The sequence below is a fragment of the Monodon monoceros genome, unplaced genomic scaffold (assembly GCF_005190385.1).
Source record: "Monodon monoceros isolate NGI ecotype Baffin Bay Population unplaced genomic scaffold, NGI_Narwhal_1 Super_Scaffold_8, whole genome shotgun sequence".
NCBI classification, from domain to species: Eukaryota; Metazoa; Chordata; class Mammalia; order Artiodactyla; family Monodontidae; genus Monodon; species Monodon monoceros.
Window position 1 is genome coordinate 74,209,795 of NW_021703785.1, and position 13,755 is coordinate 74,223,549.

At 39.9% G+C, this 13,755-nt stretch overlaps 1 protein-coding gene across 5 annotated transcripts in view; it reads left to right on the top strand.

Annotated features, from left to right (window-relative positions):
* Positions 1 to 13,755, top strand: part of XPO4 (exportin 4) — a 110,507-nt gene that overhangs the window by 75,117 nt on the left and 21,635 nt on the right. For all 5 annotated transcript variants that reach the window (XM_029209885.1, XM_029209883.1, XM_029209884.1 and 2 more), the window contains 4 exons: positions 9,649 to 9,825; positions 10,303 to 10,445; positions 10,951 to 11,096; positions 11,948 to 12,125. In XM_029209885.1, coding sequence (XP_029065718.1) covers positions 9,649 to 9,825; positions 10,303 to 10,445; positions 10,951 to 11,096; positions 11,948 to 12,125 — 644 coding nt within the window. The remainder of the gene's footprint in view (positions 1 to 9,648; positions 9,826 to 10,302; positions 10,446 to 10,950; positions 11,097 to 11,947; positions 12,126 to 13,755) is intronic.

Sequence of the window (13,755 nt, forward strand, 5' to 3'; positions counted from 1 at the left end):
AAAGATCTTCTCTCTGAACAGCTCTCCTCTACACCACACAGCAGTGTTAGCTGTAGTCACCATGTGTGCGTTAACATCCCCAGAACTTAATTATCCTATGATTGGAAGTTTGTAACTTTTGACCACAATTCCTCCAGTTTCCCGCCCCTGATACCCCACCTCTGGTAACCCCAAATCTGATCTGTTAAGATTCCATATAGCATTTGTCTCTCTGTCTGATTCCTTTACTTAGCATAGTGCCCTCAAGGTCCATCCATGTTGTCACAAAACATGATGGGATTTCCTCTTTTTTTTATGGCTGAATAATATTCCATTGTTATGTGTGCCACAATTTCTTTATTCATTCATCCATCCATTGACACTTAGGTTGTTTCCATGTCTTGACTGTTGTAAATAATGATGCTATGAACATGGGAGTGCATATATCTTTTGGAGTTAGTGTTTTTGTCTCCTTTGGAAAATACCCCGAAGTGGAATTTCTGGATCATATGGCAGTTCTGTTTTTAATTTTTTGAAGAACCTCCATACTGCTTTCCACAGTGGCTGTACCAGTTTCAGTCCCACCAACAATGCACAATTGTTCTCTTTTCTCCATATTGTCACTGATGCTTGTTATCTCTTTTTGATGGTGGCCATTCTAACAGGTGTGAGGTGATAATCTCCTTGTGGTTTTAATTTGCATTTTCCTGATGATTAGTAACGTTAAGCATCTTTCATGTACGTGTTGGCCATTTGTACATCTTTTTTGGAAAAATGTCTATTTGGGGGCTCTGCCCAGGTTTTAATCAGATTCTTTTTTTTTTTTTTAATTGAAGTATAGTTGATTTACAATGTTGTGTTAGTTTCTGGTGTACACCAAAGTGATTAAGATATATATCTGAATATATATATGTTCTTTTCCTTTATGGTTTATTACAAGATATTGAATATAGTTCTTTGTGCTATACAATAGGACCTTGTTGTTTATCTATTTTATTTATACTAGTTTGAATCTGCTAATCCCAGACTCCTAATTTAACCCTCCCTCCCTCCCTCTCCCCTTTGGTAACCTTAAGTTTGTTTTCTATGTCTGTGAGTCTGTTTCTGCTTTGTAAAATAAGTTTGTTTATAATCTTTCTTTTTTTTTTGGCTGCATTGGGGCTTAGTTGCTCTGCGACATGTGGGATCTTCCCAGACCAGGGATCGAACCTGTGTCCCCTGCATTGGCAGGTGGATTCTTAACCGCTGCGCCACCAGGGAAGTCCCTGCAGAATTTTTAAGGATGGCCATTCTGACTGCTGTGAGGTGATACCTCATTGTAGTTTTGATTTGCATTTCTCTGATAATTATCGAAGTTGAGTATCTTTTCATGTGCCTGTTGGCCATCTGTATGTCTTCTTCGGAGAAATGACTATTTAGGTCTTCTGCTCACTTTTTTTGATTGGGTTGTTTGTTTGTTTGTTATTAAGTTGTTTGAGCTTTGTGTATATTTTGGAAACTAAACCCTTGTCAGCTGCATCGTTTGCAAATATTTTCTCCCAGTCAGTAGGTTGTCTTTTTGTTCTGTTTATGGTTTCCTGTGCTGTGCAAAAGCTTACAAGTTTGATTAGGTCCCATTTGTTTATTTTTGCTTTTATTTTTACTGCCTTGGGAGACTGACCTAAGAAAACTTTGCTATGACTTATCTCAGAGAATGTTATTTTGCCTGTGCTCTCTTCTAGGAGTTTTATGGCATCATGTCTTATATTTAAGTCTTTAAGCCATTTTGAGTTCATTTTTGTGCATGGTGTGAGGGTGTGTTCTAACTTCAGTAATTTACGTGCAGCTGTCCAACTTTCCCAGCACCACTGCTGACTCTTTCTCCCGTTGTATATTTTTGCCTCCTTTGTTGAAGATTAATTGACCATAGTTAGTTTATTTCTGGGCTCTCTATTCTGTTCCATTAATACATATGTCTGTTTTTGTGCCAGTACCACACTGTTTTGATTACCATAGCTTTGTAGTATTGTCTGAAGTCTGGGTGGGTTATGCCTCCAGATTTGTTCTTTTTCCTCAAAATTGCTTTGGCAATCCTGGATCTTTTGTGGTTCCATATAAATTTTAGGATTATTTATTCTAGTTCTGTGAAAAATGTCATGGGTAATTTTGTGGGGATTGCATTAAATCTGTAGATTGTTTTGGGTAGTATGGCCATTTTAACAATATTAATTCTTCCAGTACAAGAGGATGGGATGTCTTTGCATTTCTTTGTACCATCTTCAGTTTCCTTTATCAAGTTTTTATAGTTCTCAGCATATAAGTCTTTCACCTCCTTGGTCAGGTTTATTCCTAAGTATTTTATTTTTTGTATGTGATTTTAAAAGGGATTACTTTTTTACTTTCCCTTTCTGATATTTCATTATTAGTGTAAAGAAATGCAGCCATTCTTGCATGTTAATCTCGTATCCTGCTACCTTGCGGAATTCATTCATCAGTTTATGAAGTTTCTGTGGTGGCCCTGGCCCACCCTTCATGGGCACTAACAATGGGGCTTTTGTGGTAGACTTGGGCTCATTCCTGCACACACCCCTGGTTGTGGCTTGGACTACACTTCAGCCCCTTCAGGCTGTCTCCACACAGCCAACCCCAGTCCTCCCCCTGCATGTGTCCTCTGAAGCCTGAGTTCAGCCCCCAGTCCCTGCCCGCACCAGCAGATGCATCTAGGCCTGGGGAGTGCAAGGGAGATGGCCAGGACCCTCTGCATGTCTCTCTGTTCTGCCTCCCGCAGTCCACCTGCTGTGCTCTCCTCCGAGTCTCTGAAGCTCCCTGTGTGTCCTGCTCATCTCGCAGCTGGTGAAGGAGGTTCCCAGGGTGAGGGCACCTTTCCTTTTTCAGAGTTCCCTCCCAGAGACATGGGTCCCACCCCAATTCCTTTTTTTTTTTTTCCTTTTTGTCCTGCCTGGCTACGTGATGATCTTTCTTCCAGTTTTGGTTGTATGAGGTCTTTTGTCAGCGTTCAGTGGGTATTCTGTGAGAATTCTTCCACATGTAGATGTAGTTTTAATGTATTTATGGGAGGGGGTGAGCTCCACATTCTTCTCTTCCGCCATCTTGATCTCCCAGCCTTAATCATATTCTTAATTTGTTTCTTTAATGTGGTTTTTTTTTTGCTTTTGTTTTGTTGGGTTTTTAATTTAATTTAATTAATTTATTTTTTTTGTGATACATGGGCCTCTCACTGTTGTGGCCTCTCCCGTTGTGGAGCACAGGCTCCGGACGCGCAGGCTCAGCGGCCATGGCTCACGAGCCCAGCCGCTCTGCGGCATGTGGGATCTTCCTGGACCAGGGCACGAACCCGTGTCCCCTGCATTGGCAGGCGGACTCTCAAACCACTGCGCCACCAGGGAAGCCCAATTTATTTTATTTTAGAGTGGCAAGAGTTTCTTATATATTTTGGATATTAACCCCTTATCAAATGTATGGTTTGCAAATATTTTTTCTCCATTTGTTAGGTTGTCTTTTTGCTTTGTTGCTGGTTTCCTTTGCTGCCAGCAACATTCACCAAATAGCCATTCATTTCTCAATGATTTGTAGGACTATTAGTGTCATATATCTAGTGTTCACATATTAGTGGTTCCTTCCTGAGCTCTCTAATCACTTCCATTGGTCAGTTAGTCTAGTTTTGCACCTATGTTTTGCTTTGTTTTTTATTGATTGATTGATGGCTGCGTTGGGTCTTCGTTGTGGTGCGTGGGCTTCTTATTACAGTGGCTTCTCTTGTTGAGGAGCATGGGCTCTAGGCACGTGGACTTCAGTAGTTGTGGCTCATGGGCTCTAGAGCGCAGGCTCAGATAGTTGTGGCGCACGGGCTTAGTTGCTTTGTGGCATGTGGGATCTTCCCGGACCAGGGCTCAAACCTGTGCCCCCTGCATTGGCAGGCGGATTCTTAACCACTGCGCCACCAGGGAAGCCCTGTTTTGCTTTGTTTTAAGAGGATGTCAGTTCCTATCCCCCTCCCACCCCAGATTTTCAGAAGGAATCTTGGATATATTTGGCTTTTTATTCTTCTATATAAATTTTGCAGTTTTTCAGATTGGGTTGTGCCTGGGATTTTAGGGATTCTTTAGTGAAGAATGGACACCTCTATTAACTCTATCCATAAATGTGGTACTTATACTAATTTAGGTCTAAAATTTTCTTCAGTACCTTTTATATTTGTTGCTGTTATAAATATATCTTTTGTAAGCCTCATTTTTGAGATTGCTGCTGGCATAGAGAAGTGAAGTTGGTATTTGTATGTTGATCTGATATTTACTACTTTTTCAAAATTCTTATTGATTCTAACAACTTGTCTTTAGAAGCTTTTTAGTCTTTTCAGTAGTCACAATTTGCATTTCTGATGCTTATCATATGATACGTTTCTTTTTCTTACGGTGCAGTGTTGAATACAAGTGGTAATAGAAATCTTTTCTGGTTCATCATTAGGAGTAATGTTTGCTAAAGGTTTTTGAGGTCTCCTTTATCAGAATCGCAACATGACTGAGTATTGAATATTATTAACTGTGTTTCTACTTAATCGGTTGGTGTGATAAATTGGTTTCATGACGTTTCTAATCTTAAAATTGCCCCTGCATTTCTGTCAGCCCAGCTTGAGCATGTGTCATGGCCGTTGTGAACGGCTGGATTTGTTTGGTATCAGGGTTACAGCACTTACTGGATCACCGTCCAACTCATTCTCTTTTCCTCTTTCTGTGGATCAGTTTGTATAAGATTGGTTGTTTTTGTTTTGTTTTTTGCTAGTTCAGTAGATCTCACGTGTAAATTTACTAAGCCTGGTATTTTCTTTGGGGGAAAAATTTAAACTAAAAAGTTTAAACAGTTATGGGAGTATTCAGGTTTTCTTTTTTCTTTTTTTCCTTGATTCAAATACAAAGATACATTTTTCTAATAATGTATTTATTAGAGTGGAATATATCTATTTCTTGTAATTTTGTTCCTAATATTATTTCACAATACAGTTGTAATGTGAAAATGGTATATGCTCATTGGTGAAAATAATTCAAACAGTGCATGACGTTAAAATTCTCCAGTAATCCATCATTTATCACTTTCTTCGCATCTGTTTATTCACACGTAGACCTATATAGTACCTTTATATTATGATAATTTTATGTCATTAATTGGTGTTAGAAGTTATGTTTTTAATGTAAAAAATTAGGGGAATCGTTCAGTGAATGGTTCAATAAAGTTATTTGTACTGTTTTCAGTAATGCTGCAGCAAATATTCTCATACACAAATCACCGAGTGGCTCTCCTGTTAAGTAGACATTCTTAAATCAGTTCCGTTTTCAGTTAACCCCTCAGATGTGTCTTGGTCTAGGTAAGGCTACCTTTCACAGCTGCTCTTCCATGAATCGGTCAGCCTTTAAAAGAGTGCATGTGTCCTAGAGAGATAGAACAAAGGTGATAAGCATAGTCGTGAAAACTATAATAGAGATTATTTAATTTTTTTTATAATTTTTTGTTTCATGCAAAATTTCTGATGGCTTATAAAAAGAACATTTAGAATGAAATAATCTTTTCAGAACTTGCCAAAGACAATTAGAGTAGAAAGTCAAGCCTAGAGAAAAAGAGCAGTCTTGATATTCAGGCTGTAATATCTGTACATACAAGTTTGACTTTTTAGAAGGGGCTGAAGATACAGTTCCTTAGGAGGATCTCATGCAAAAAGAGGAAGCACACCTGCTTCTCAGAGGAATGTTTCCTAATAATAAGTAAAAAGAAAAAGAAAAAATCTCTTGCAAAGCTTCATATAGTGACTGATACGGAATCCTCAATCCCTTGACAACAGATGATGCTGGAGCAGGTTTTATTCAGCTCTTTCTTACAACATTGTTTAACCCTCAGTATACCACCAGGGTCTAGTTTTTGAGTTTCGTTTTTGAACAGTTCTAACTATTTTAAATGTCAGTTTTTCATGACTTTTATTCTTTCTTAGAGACTTTAGAACGAAAAGAACATTTATTACCATGTAATTAATCTTAGTATAAATCTAAAACACATTATGGATTTTTAGTGATCTGATTTCTCCCATATCTTGAAGCATTTTGCTATTTCATGATCTTGGGAAGTATTTCACCATTACTCATCAACTCCCATCCATAATAAAAAAGAGACTAAAAGAATAAGAAAATGGAAGAATGATAGAGTCACCTACAAGGATGGTATAGTAGTGAAATGAATCACCACAAATAGAATAAATGGCTACTCTTCATTATTTTTCAGTTTTCTAATTGCATTTTCCAAAATATAGCACAGTCTTTCAAGAAGTCTTGAAATAACCATCTTTTACGTTTTGTTGTTAATTGTTGTTTTTAACATTTCATTGGATGCTATTTGAAATTCAGAATTTTTCATTTTTCTGCCCATAGTAACCAAGAAAAGGAAATTGTCAGAATAAGATGTTTCAATGATAAAACAAATCAGAAGGTGAATGTAAAGAGACAGCAGCACTCTGAGCTGTAATAACGTTGGTAAAATTGATAGTATAAGTGAAATCTGGGACTGAGTTTTAGGTGATCAGTTTTCTCAAGCTCAATAATTTATGAGCAAGCAGTATATTTCCAAGGACAAAACAAAAATATGGCATTCCCATCCAGTCAGTTATTCCATGGAAAACCTTCACCCAATATTTTGTGAGTTTAGAGTATTTCTGTATCTTTTTTGATGTTCATGCAACAGCATTTACTTAATATGGTTTGTAATTGTATTGATGGTGAAAGCAGTATTTACAAAAGGGGTTGGAAGGAAATAAATGATGTAATGAAAAATATTGGTTGAATTGATCATTTTTATTGGTATTTATAAACCTAAATGAATATGTTATACTGCATTTATGGAACCAGGAATATGGCTGTCCTTCAACAAAATTATGAGCTGTCCAGGTTTTAAAAAGTGTAAAGCATTTTGATGGTACATGAGCGAGCAGAGCCAGCATGAGTAGTAAGTTAGAACCTCCTAGAGTTAGGTTTTGCAAGTACAGTTGGTCCTCATCATTTGTGGATTCCATATTTACAAATTCACTTCCTTGCTAAAAATCCTTTGCAACCCCAAAATCAGCACTTGTGGAACTTTTCATGATTATTCGTGGACATGTGTGTGCAAAGAGTGAGGAAAATTATGATCCGCTGGCTTGCTTGTTCCCAGCAGGGGTCAAGCCGGGTAGTCGCGCTCTGCCTTGTTGTTTTCACCCTCACAACCATAAACAGGTGTCCTTCTCACCGTCTCCAGTGCTTCATTTTTCGCATTTTTGTGTGAAACGGCATTTTCCAAAATTCTGTCACAAAATATTGAAGTTCTTGCAGTGCAATGACTGATAGGATGATTTTGCTGTTTCCGATGGCCTCCAGGTGTTGTGCCCAAGTGCAGGGAGGGTGGGGTGAGCCTTAGGGAGAAAATGTGGGTGTTAGATGAGCTTTGCTGGACAGGCTGCTGGCCATGAATCAGCAGTGCATGTGAAATAAGGTGTCTGTACACAGAAACACACATAAACAAGGTGGTTATTGACCTCTCCACCTGCGCATGGTGAAAGCTGCAGTGACCAGAGTATTAGCTAATTCAGTGTTTGCGGGGACTTTGTAGGACACAAACACCACAGGTAATAGTAAGAGTCCAGTATTCACAACGTGAACATGTCCTAGTTAGTTACATTCAAAGAATGTTGCCTGTTTTCAGTATAAACACTTTCAAGGCCAGAAAAATAGGAATAAAATTTGGGTTTGCTATTTTAAAATTCTTAATAAAATTATCTAGTGAAGTTTTTTTCACTTTCCCTTTAGTCTGATGTAAAGTTTTCACAAAACTACTTTAAAAAAAATAAATTTATTTATGTTTGGCTGTGTTCGGTCTTCGTTGCGGTGCGCGGGCTTCTCATTGTGATGGCTTCTCTTGTTGCGGAGCACGGCTCTAGGCGCACGGGCTTCAGTAGTTGCAGCATGCAGGCTCAGTAGTTGTGGTGCGTAGGCTCAGTAGTTGTGGTGCACGGGCTTAGCTGCTCCGCAGCATGTGGGATCTTCCCAGACCAGGGATCGAACCTGTGTCCCCTGCATTGGCAGGCGGATTCTCAACCACCGCGCCACCAGGGAAGTCCCCACAAAATTACTTTTAAATATTTTTTAAAAATTTAAAGGTTCATTTGATCCAGAATATGACAATTTTTCTTTGTATTCCGTGGGTTAATAAAAGCAAAAGACATAAAACATCATTCACTGGAAGCAGTTCCTTAGGTGCTTGTGTATTCTAATCTGGAGGTGGTATCCTGATGGTCCAGCTTACGCTGGAATACTAGAAATAGATCTCCCATTACTTTCTTTTTTGAGTCATTGACAAATTGCTGAAATAACAGTTTGGGGTGGCGTTCTCTGATGGAGGTTCTAGAGTTGGTGTATTTGTAGGTTGAGGCCTGTCTGTTTTGGAAAGCAGGAGAGCAAGTTGTAGACCAGACCTGTAGACCTTTCGTGTTGCTGGTTCCTGGTTCGCTACCTATTAACAGAACATCTGAAACTGTGGATTGTGCCAAACAAAACCTTTTAAGGTCGAATACATAGCTCGAAGGCTCTGCTCCTTTATTTTTAACAAATTACTTACGAGAGATGCCATTATTAAAAACTGACCCCGGAATGTATGTTTATCTCTTGTGGCCTGTAGTGTATTTTCTGCAAGTGCTTTGCTTGCTTCTCACTTTTTTCCATTGGGTTGAGTTTGAAAGTCAATGAATGGTATGTTATTTATGTTTTTGCACCAAACATAGTGCTTGACACCTAAGTGTTCCGAGTTTCACTGAATAGTGATCTAGTGAATTTGTGTATGAAGAAATCGATGCAAAGATTGAATTATGTACCACATTACTAACTAATGGCAGAATTCGGACGTGGATTCTTGCCGGCATGTGAGAAGATGAGCAGAGCTGTCTGGCGTCCTCCGTGTGAGCTCTTCCTCCTCAAGTGGCGGAATCCTTTACTCTGAAGCTGTGTTAGGACCCAGCCTGTACATGGTGGTTGCATCCAGGCCTGGCTCCTTCCAGTCCGTCTGCTCGCCGTCCATGGGGCTTCCCCGTGGGTCCTCACACGTGCTGCGCTGTTCCCGAGTGTCCTCCTGCCTCTGCGCCCTCCTTCGGCTTCTTTGAGGCCCGTCCTTGCCTTCCTGGTTTCTAATAAAATGTCAAGGAGCATCTGTGAAGCTCTCCCCATGTGTTCTTAAATATGCTAATTAGGCCAGTCTCTTCTCATCATTCTTCAGTTTTTCTAAAATCATTTAATCTTACTTTAATCTAACAGTTCTCATCTTGACTACAGAAAAACATTCACATTATTTTTGTTTGAAAAACACATCTGCAAAGCGCTGAATGGCTAGTCTTTTACAGAAATAAACATTAATTCCTATTTGCCTAAGAATTTAGATTAAATTAGAAAGATTTTAGAAAGTTTAATAAAAAGCCTACACATATTTACTGCAATGTTTGAATTGATCAGTTAATTTTAAGACGAGCTCAGTTAGCTTGATCATTGATTAATAATTGGGAACCTTTGTTAAAGGAAAACCTGTAACCCTGTCTGTCTGGCTGTGGGATGCTTGCTGTGATGTCCATCTTACTCTCTGGCCATCTGTCTTGTGAATGTCCTTTGCTCTCAGCTGGATAAAGACGACATGGTGTACATGGAAGCATACGACAGGCTGCTGGAGTCCTGGCTGACGCTGGTCCAAGATGACAAGCATTTCCACAAAGGCTTTTTCACCCAACACGCAGTTCAAGTGTTCAATTCCTACATTCAGTGCCACCTAGCAGCTCCCGATGGCACAAGGAATTTGGTAAGTTTTAAGCCAGATTGTAATTAAAAATCTATTTCATCATATAATAAATACTAGAAACATAGGTGAGCTCCTTCAGAGGACTTGCTGAGAGCATCAGATGGAGAGCAAAAGTCTAAACAGGTTCGTGTTTTGTGGGATGTGGCTTGTAGTTACCTTCATCTCCTTAGTTTTCAGTAAACCACCTGTGCCCTGCTAGTTGTCAGGTGATATCCAAAGGACTGTGGATCTTAAAGGTGTCAGATCTTTTCAGTGACAGAAGTTGAAGTCTTTGGTGTGGGAGGTGGGTGGGAGGTGTGCACTGGCTGTGTTTACGTGCGATAGTGGGGGGGGGCCATACCCCCACTCTTGCTCTTCGAGTTTCCCCCTTGTTGGTACCTGCCTGGGCGGCCGGCATGGCCCTGCTCGGCCTTCCTCTTCGCGTGTGGTGTTGCGGTTACGTGACAGCTCCGTCTTTATTTCTTTCATCGATAACAGACTGCCAACGGAGTGGCCTCTCGTGAGGAAGAAGAGATAAGTGAACTTCAGGAGGATGATCGAGACCAGTTTTCAGATCAACTAGCCAGTGTAGGAATGCTAGGACGCATTGCTGCAGAGCACTGTATACCTCTCCTGACAAGGTACACACAGTCCAAAGACACCCCATGGACAAATACTGTCTATTCACAATCCCCCGGCGAGCACTTAAAGTGTTTAAAGACTTTAAACACCCCCTCCCCGTACCCCAGCACACGGAACAAATGGACAGAAACCCACTCACGATTGCGTTCCTTGGCTTTTGTACATTTGGAGCCCAGGTACCACAGCATAGATGGCAGAGAGATTATGGAAAACATGGTATGAGAAGTGATGGGACCCGTATCAGTAACATCTTGGAATAACCGGTTTTCAAATGCCTGTTGTAATAAACCTTGATTGTTTGTAAAGCGATGTTTTAATTCTATGTCATAAACAATAAATCACAATTCTTATAGCGCCATGAGAACATTGTGTACATAATAAATATTTTTGTATATGTGTTTTGTGCTAACATCTTAATTTCTGCTGTCTAATAAGTGGCAATAAGTCGTTCTGGGTCTTTGCTTACTGAGCTTCATGAAGCCGTTGATATTTTCCTTCTTGTAGTTTATTAGAGGAAAGAGTAACGCGGCTCCACGGGCAGTTGCAGCGGCGGCAACAGCAGCTCCTCGCTTCACCTGCTTCAGGCTCTGCCGACAGCAAGGTGCTGGATGATCTGTATGAAGATATCCACTGGCTTATTTTAGTTACAGGTCGGTTGGTTGTTTCTTTGTAAAATGTAATTGCCAGCAGAGCAGTCTCAGCCCTAAGAGAAGCTTCCTGAGTTAATAATGGTAGTTCATACGTAGGGTTGGCCTGAGATCTGGACACAGCTGTTGTATGTCACAGAGCTACGGCTGCTTTTCTCTACAGTACTGGCTGGCACGTGTTCAGTGCCTGTTCTGTACCACATGTTTTATGTGGAATTCATTGTAGCCTGTGCATTAGTACTATTATTAGGTATTATGGTTGTCCTTGTTGCTGTTATTATTACTATCATTATTAATTATCACCCCGTCTTATACGCAAAGAATCTGAGACTTAGAGACCAGCCCTGGTCACACTGGTGTTAATGTCTGGAGCCAGAGTTCAAATCCCAGCAGTCTTACTTTTCTTTAGGGTCTTCTTCTGTAACCATGTTGTCAGTGTTTCTGTATTTTAAATAATCAGGGGGAAAAAAAAAAAAGCAACTTTAATGTTTGGAAAGGCATTCCCAAATATTGACTTTTGATAAAGATAATCGTAGAATTCCTATTAACTTTACAGAATATAGTACTGAAAATTATTAAAAGATCACAGAGTAAAAAGCCTACATGTCAGTATGAATTATAAAGTTGGTGAATAAAACTTTTGTCCTTTGTCCTTTCCTGTGTTTTTTGAGGGTTAATTATCTTAGAAACAGAAAGTTTCTCATCAAACTTGAATTAACATATTAACATTTATAATTTACTTTTACATCAATTTATATGGTGTATATAAATCAGATAAAACTGAAAACATTTATAGTACAATTTGTTAAATGTAGATTGTTAAGTGTTCATTTTTAATTTTTTTTAAACTGAAGGCTACCTCTTAGCTGATGATACTCAGGGAGAGACTCCGCTAATACCTCCAGAAATAATGGAATATTCCATTAAGCATTCATCTGAAGTTGACATTAATACAACACTTCAAATTTTGGGATCTCCAGGAGAAAAGGCTTCTTCCATCCCAGGGTACAACAGAACAGATTCTGTGATTAGGTAATATGACCTCTATAGCTGTGCTCTTGTAATTTATTCTGTTTTATAAGTTCTGAGTTGACGGGTAGATGACTCGAGTGACAGGCGGGTTGTAAAGCTGACACACGAAAGAAGATAAAACTCGGAGAAGCCTTGAAACAAACAAGGATGGCAAGTACTCAGCACATTTAAGCGGTGCCACTCTGGTGGGAATTGACAGCTGTGTCCAGTACCGAGGAGGACAAGTATAAGATTATTCTGGATGCAGTGAGGCCTTGAAGGGACATTTGGTCTAATTCCTGCAGACACATCCCTTGACCATCAGAAAGCAGTGCTAACGCGGGTTCAGGCGCCTGAGTGAAAGCACCAAGAATGGGAAATTCTTAGAAACCAGGTGAACGTGAACACGTATTTATTGTTCAGGAAGCTGGAATGACTTTCCGGTGGCTTTCCTGGCCTCTCATAAAGTAGAAATATTTGTCCTGAGTGTGTGTGAACCTTGAGAGCCCTGTTATAAGATGGCAGTGTGCCTCAAATGAAAGAATTCACTGTGATCTTCCTGAGAGGAGTGGTAAAACTTCCATTAATTCTTGATGGTGAAGTTAAGGAGGGATGAACGTGAACTAAATATCCTCCTAAAAGTGGATTTGAAAACAGCAATTTAAGTTTCAGCATCTTAAACTTTAAATTTAGGTTGCAGACAGAGAGAATAATGACATAATATTGGTTTTTGTCTGTTGCAAAATCATGAACTCAAACAAGGTGCTGTCCCCTCATTCTTTTTATTTTAATGCAAAATAACATAGATACCATTTAAACCTGTGCAATAGAAAATATGTTTTCTTTTTAAATTAAACTGTTAAGTGGATATCAAGGAAATGTTTGGGAATTTATTTCCTTTATTGTTGCATTCTCTGATTTGAAATAAAATGTCAATGTCAATGCTCTATTGGAAAAGTTTTATTTCTTCCTTTTGGGATTGCTTTCAGCATTAGGTGGAGTAATTGCTTTGGTTTGGTTCATGGTGAATGTTAACTGCGGAGTCAGTTCATTTCAGGGTGCTGTCCTGTTGTGTTCTGTGTCACTGTTCTTGCCTGGGCAGTACCCTCAGGAATGCTTTCCTTGTATTTTCAGTGCTTTTTCAGTTTTTGCCAGTCTTGGGTATCAGTGAGGGAGCAAAACATTTTGGTGTCTGAGAGCAAAGCCTGTGAAGGGTTGAGGTGGGGACCGGAACAACAGGAGTCACCGTTGTTCTTCAGTCCAAAGAGCGAGTGTGACATTGAACGGCAGGAGGGAGACAGGCCTTGTTTACTAAGAAAGTGGTTTGCATTTCTTGAAGAAATCATCATTTGACAAGTAACTATCGAGTGCTTACTCCGTACCAGGCACTGTTCTAGAGCAGACAGATTGCTCCCCCTTTCAAGCTCCTCGTGTGGGAGAGGGAAGAAGTAAGGGAATGGCGCGGTTGTTAGCAGACTGTCAGTGCCGTGGGAAGGAGGCCGGCTGCCCGAGGGCCAGGTGTGCAGACCTCAGGGTGTTACAGACCTGTCGGTGTTACAGGGTGCCGTCAGCGTGAGCTTTACTTCACGTACTTGAGGGACCCCACTGTTCTAAAGACGCCTCCCATTAATTTATGTGAACGCGTTTTCTC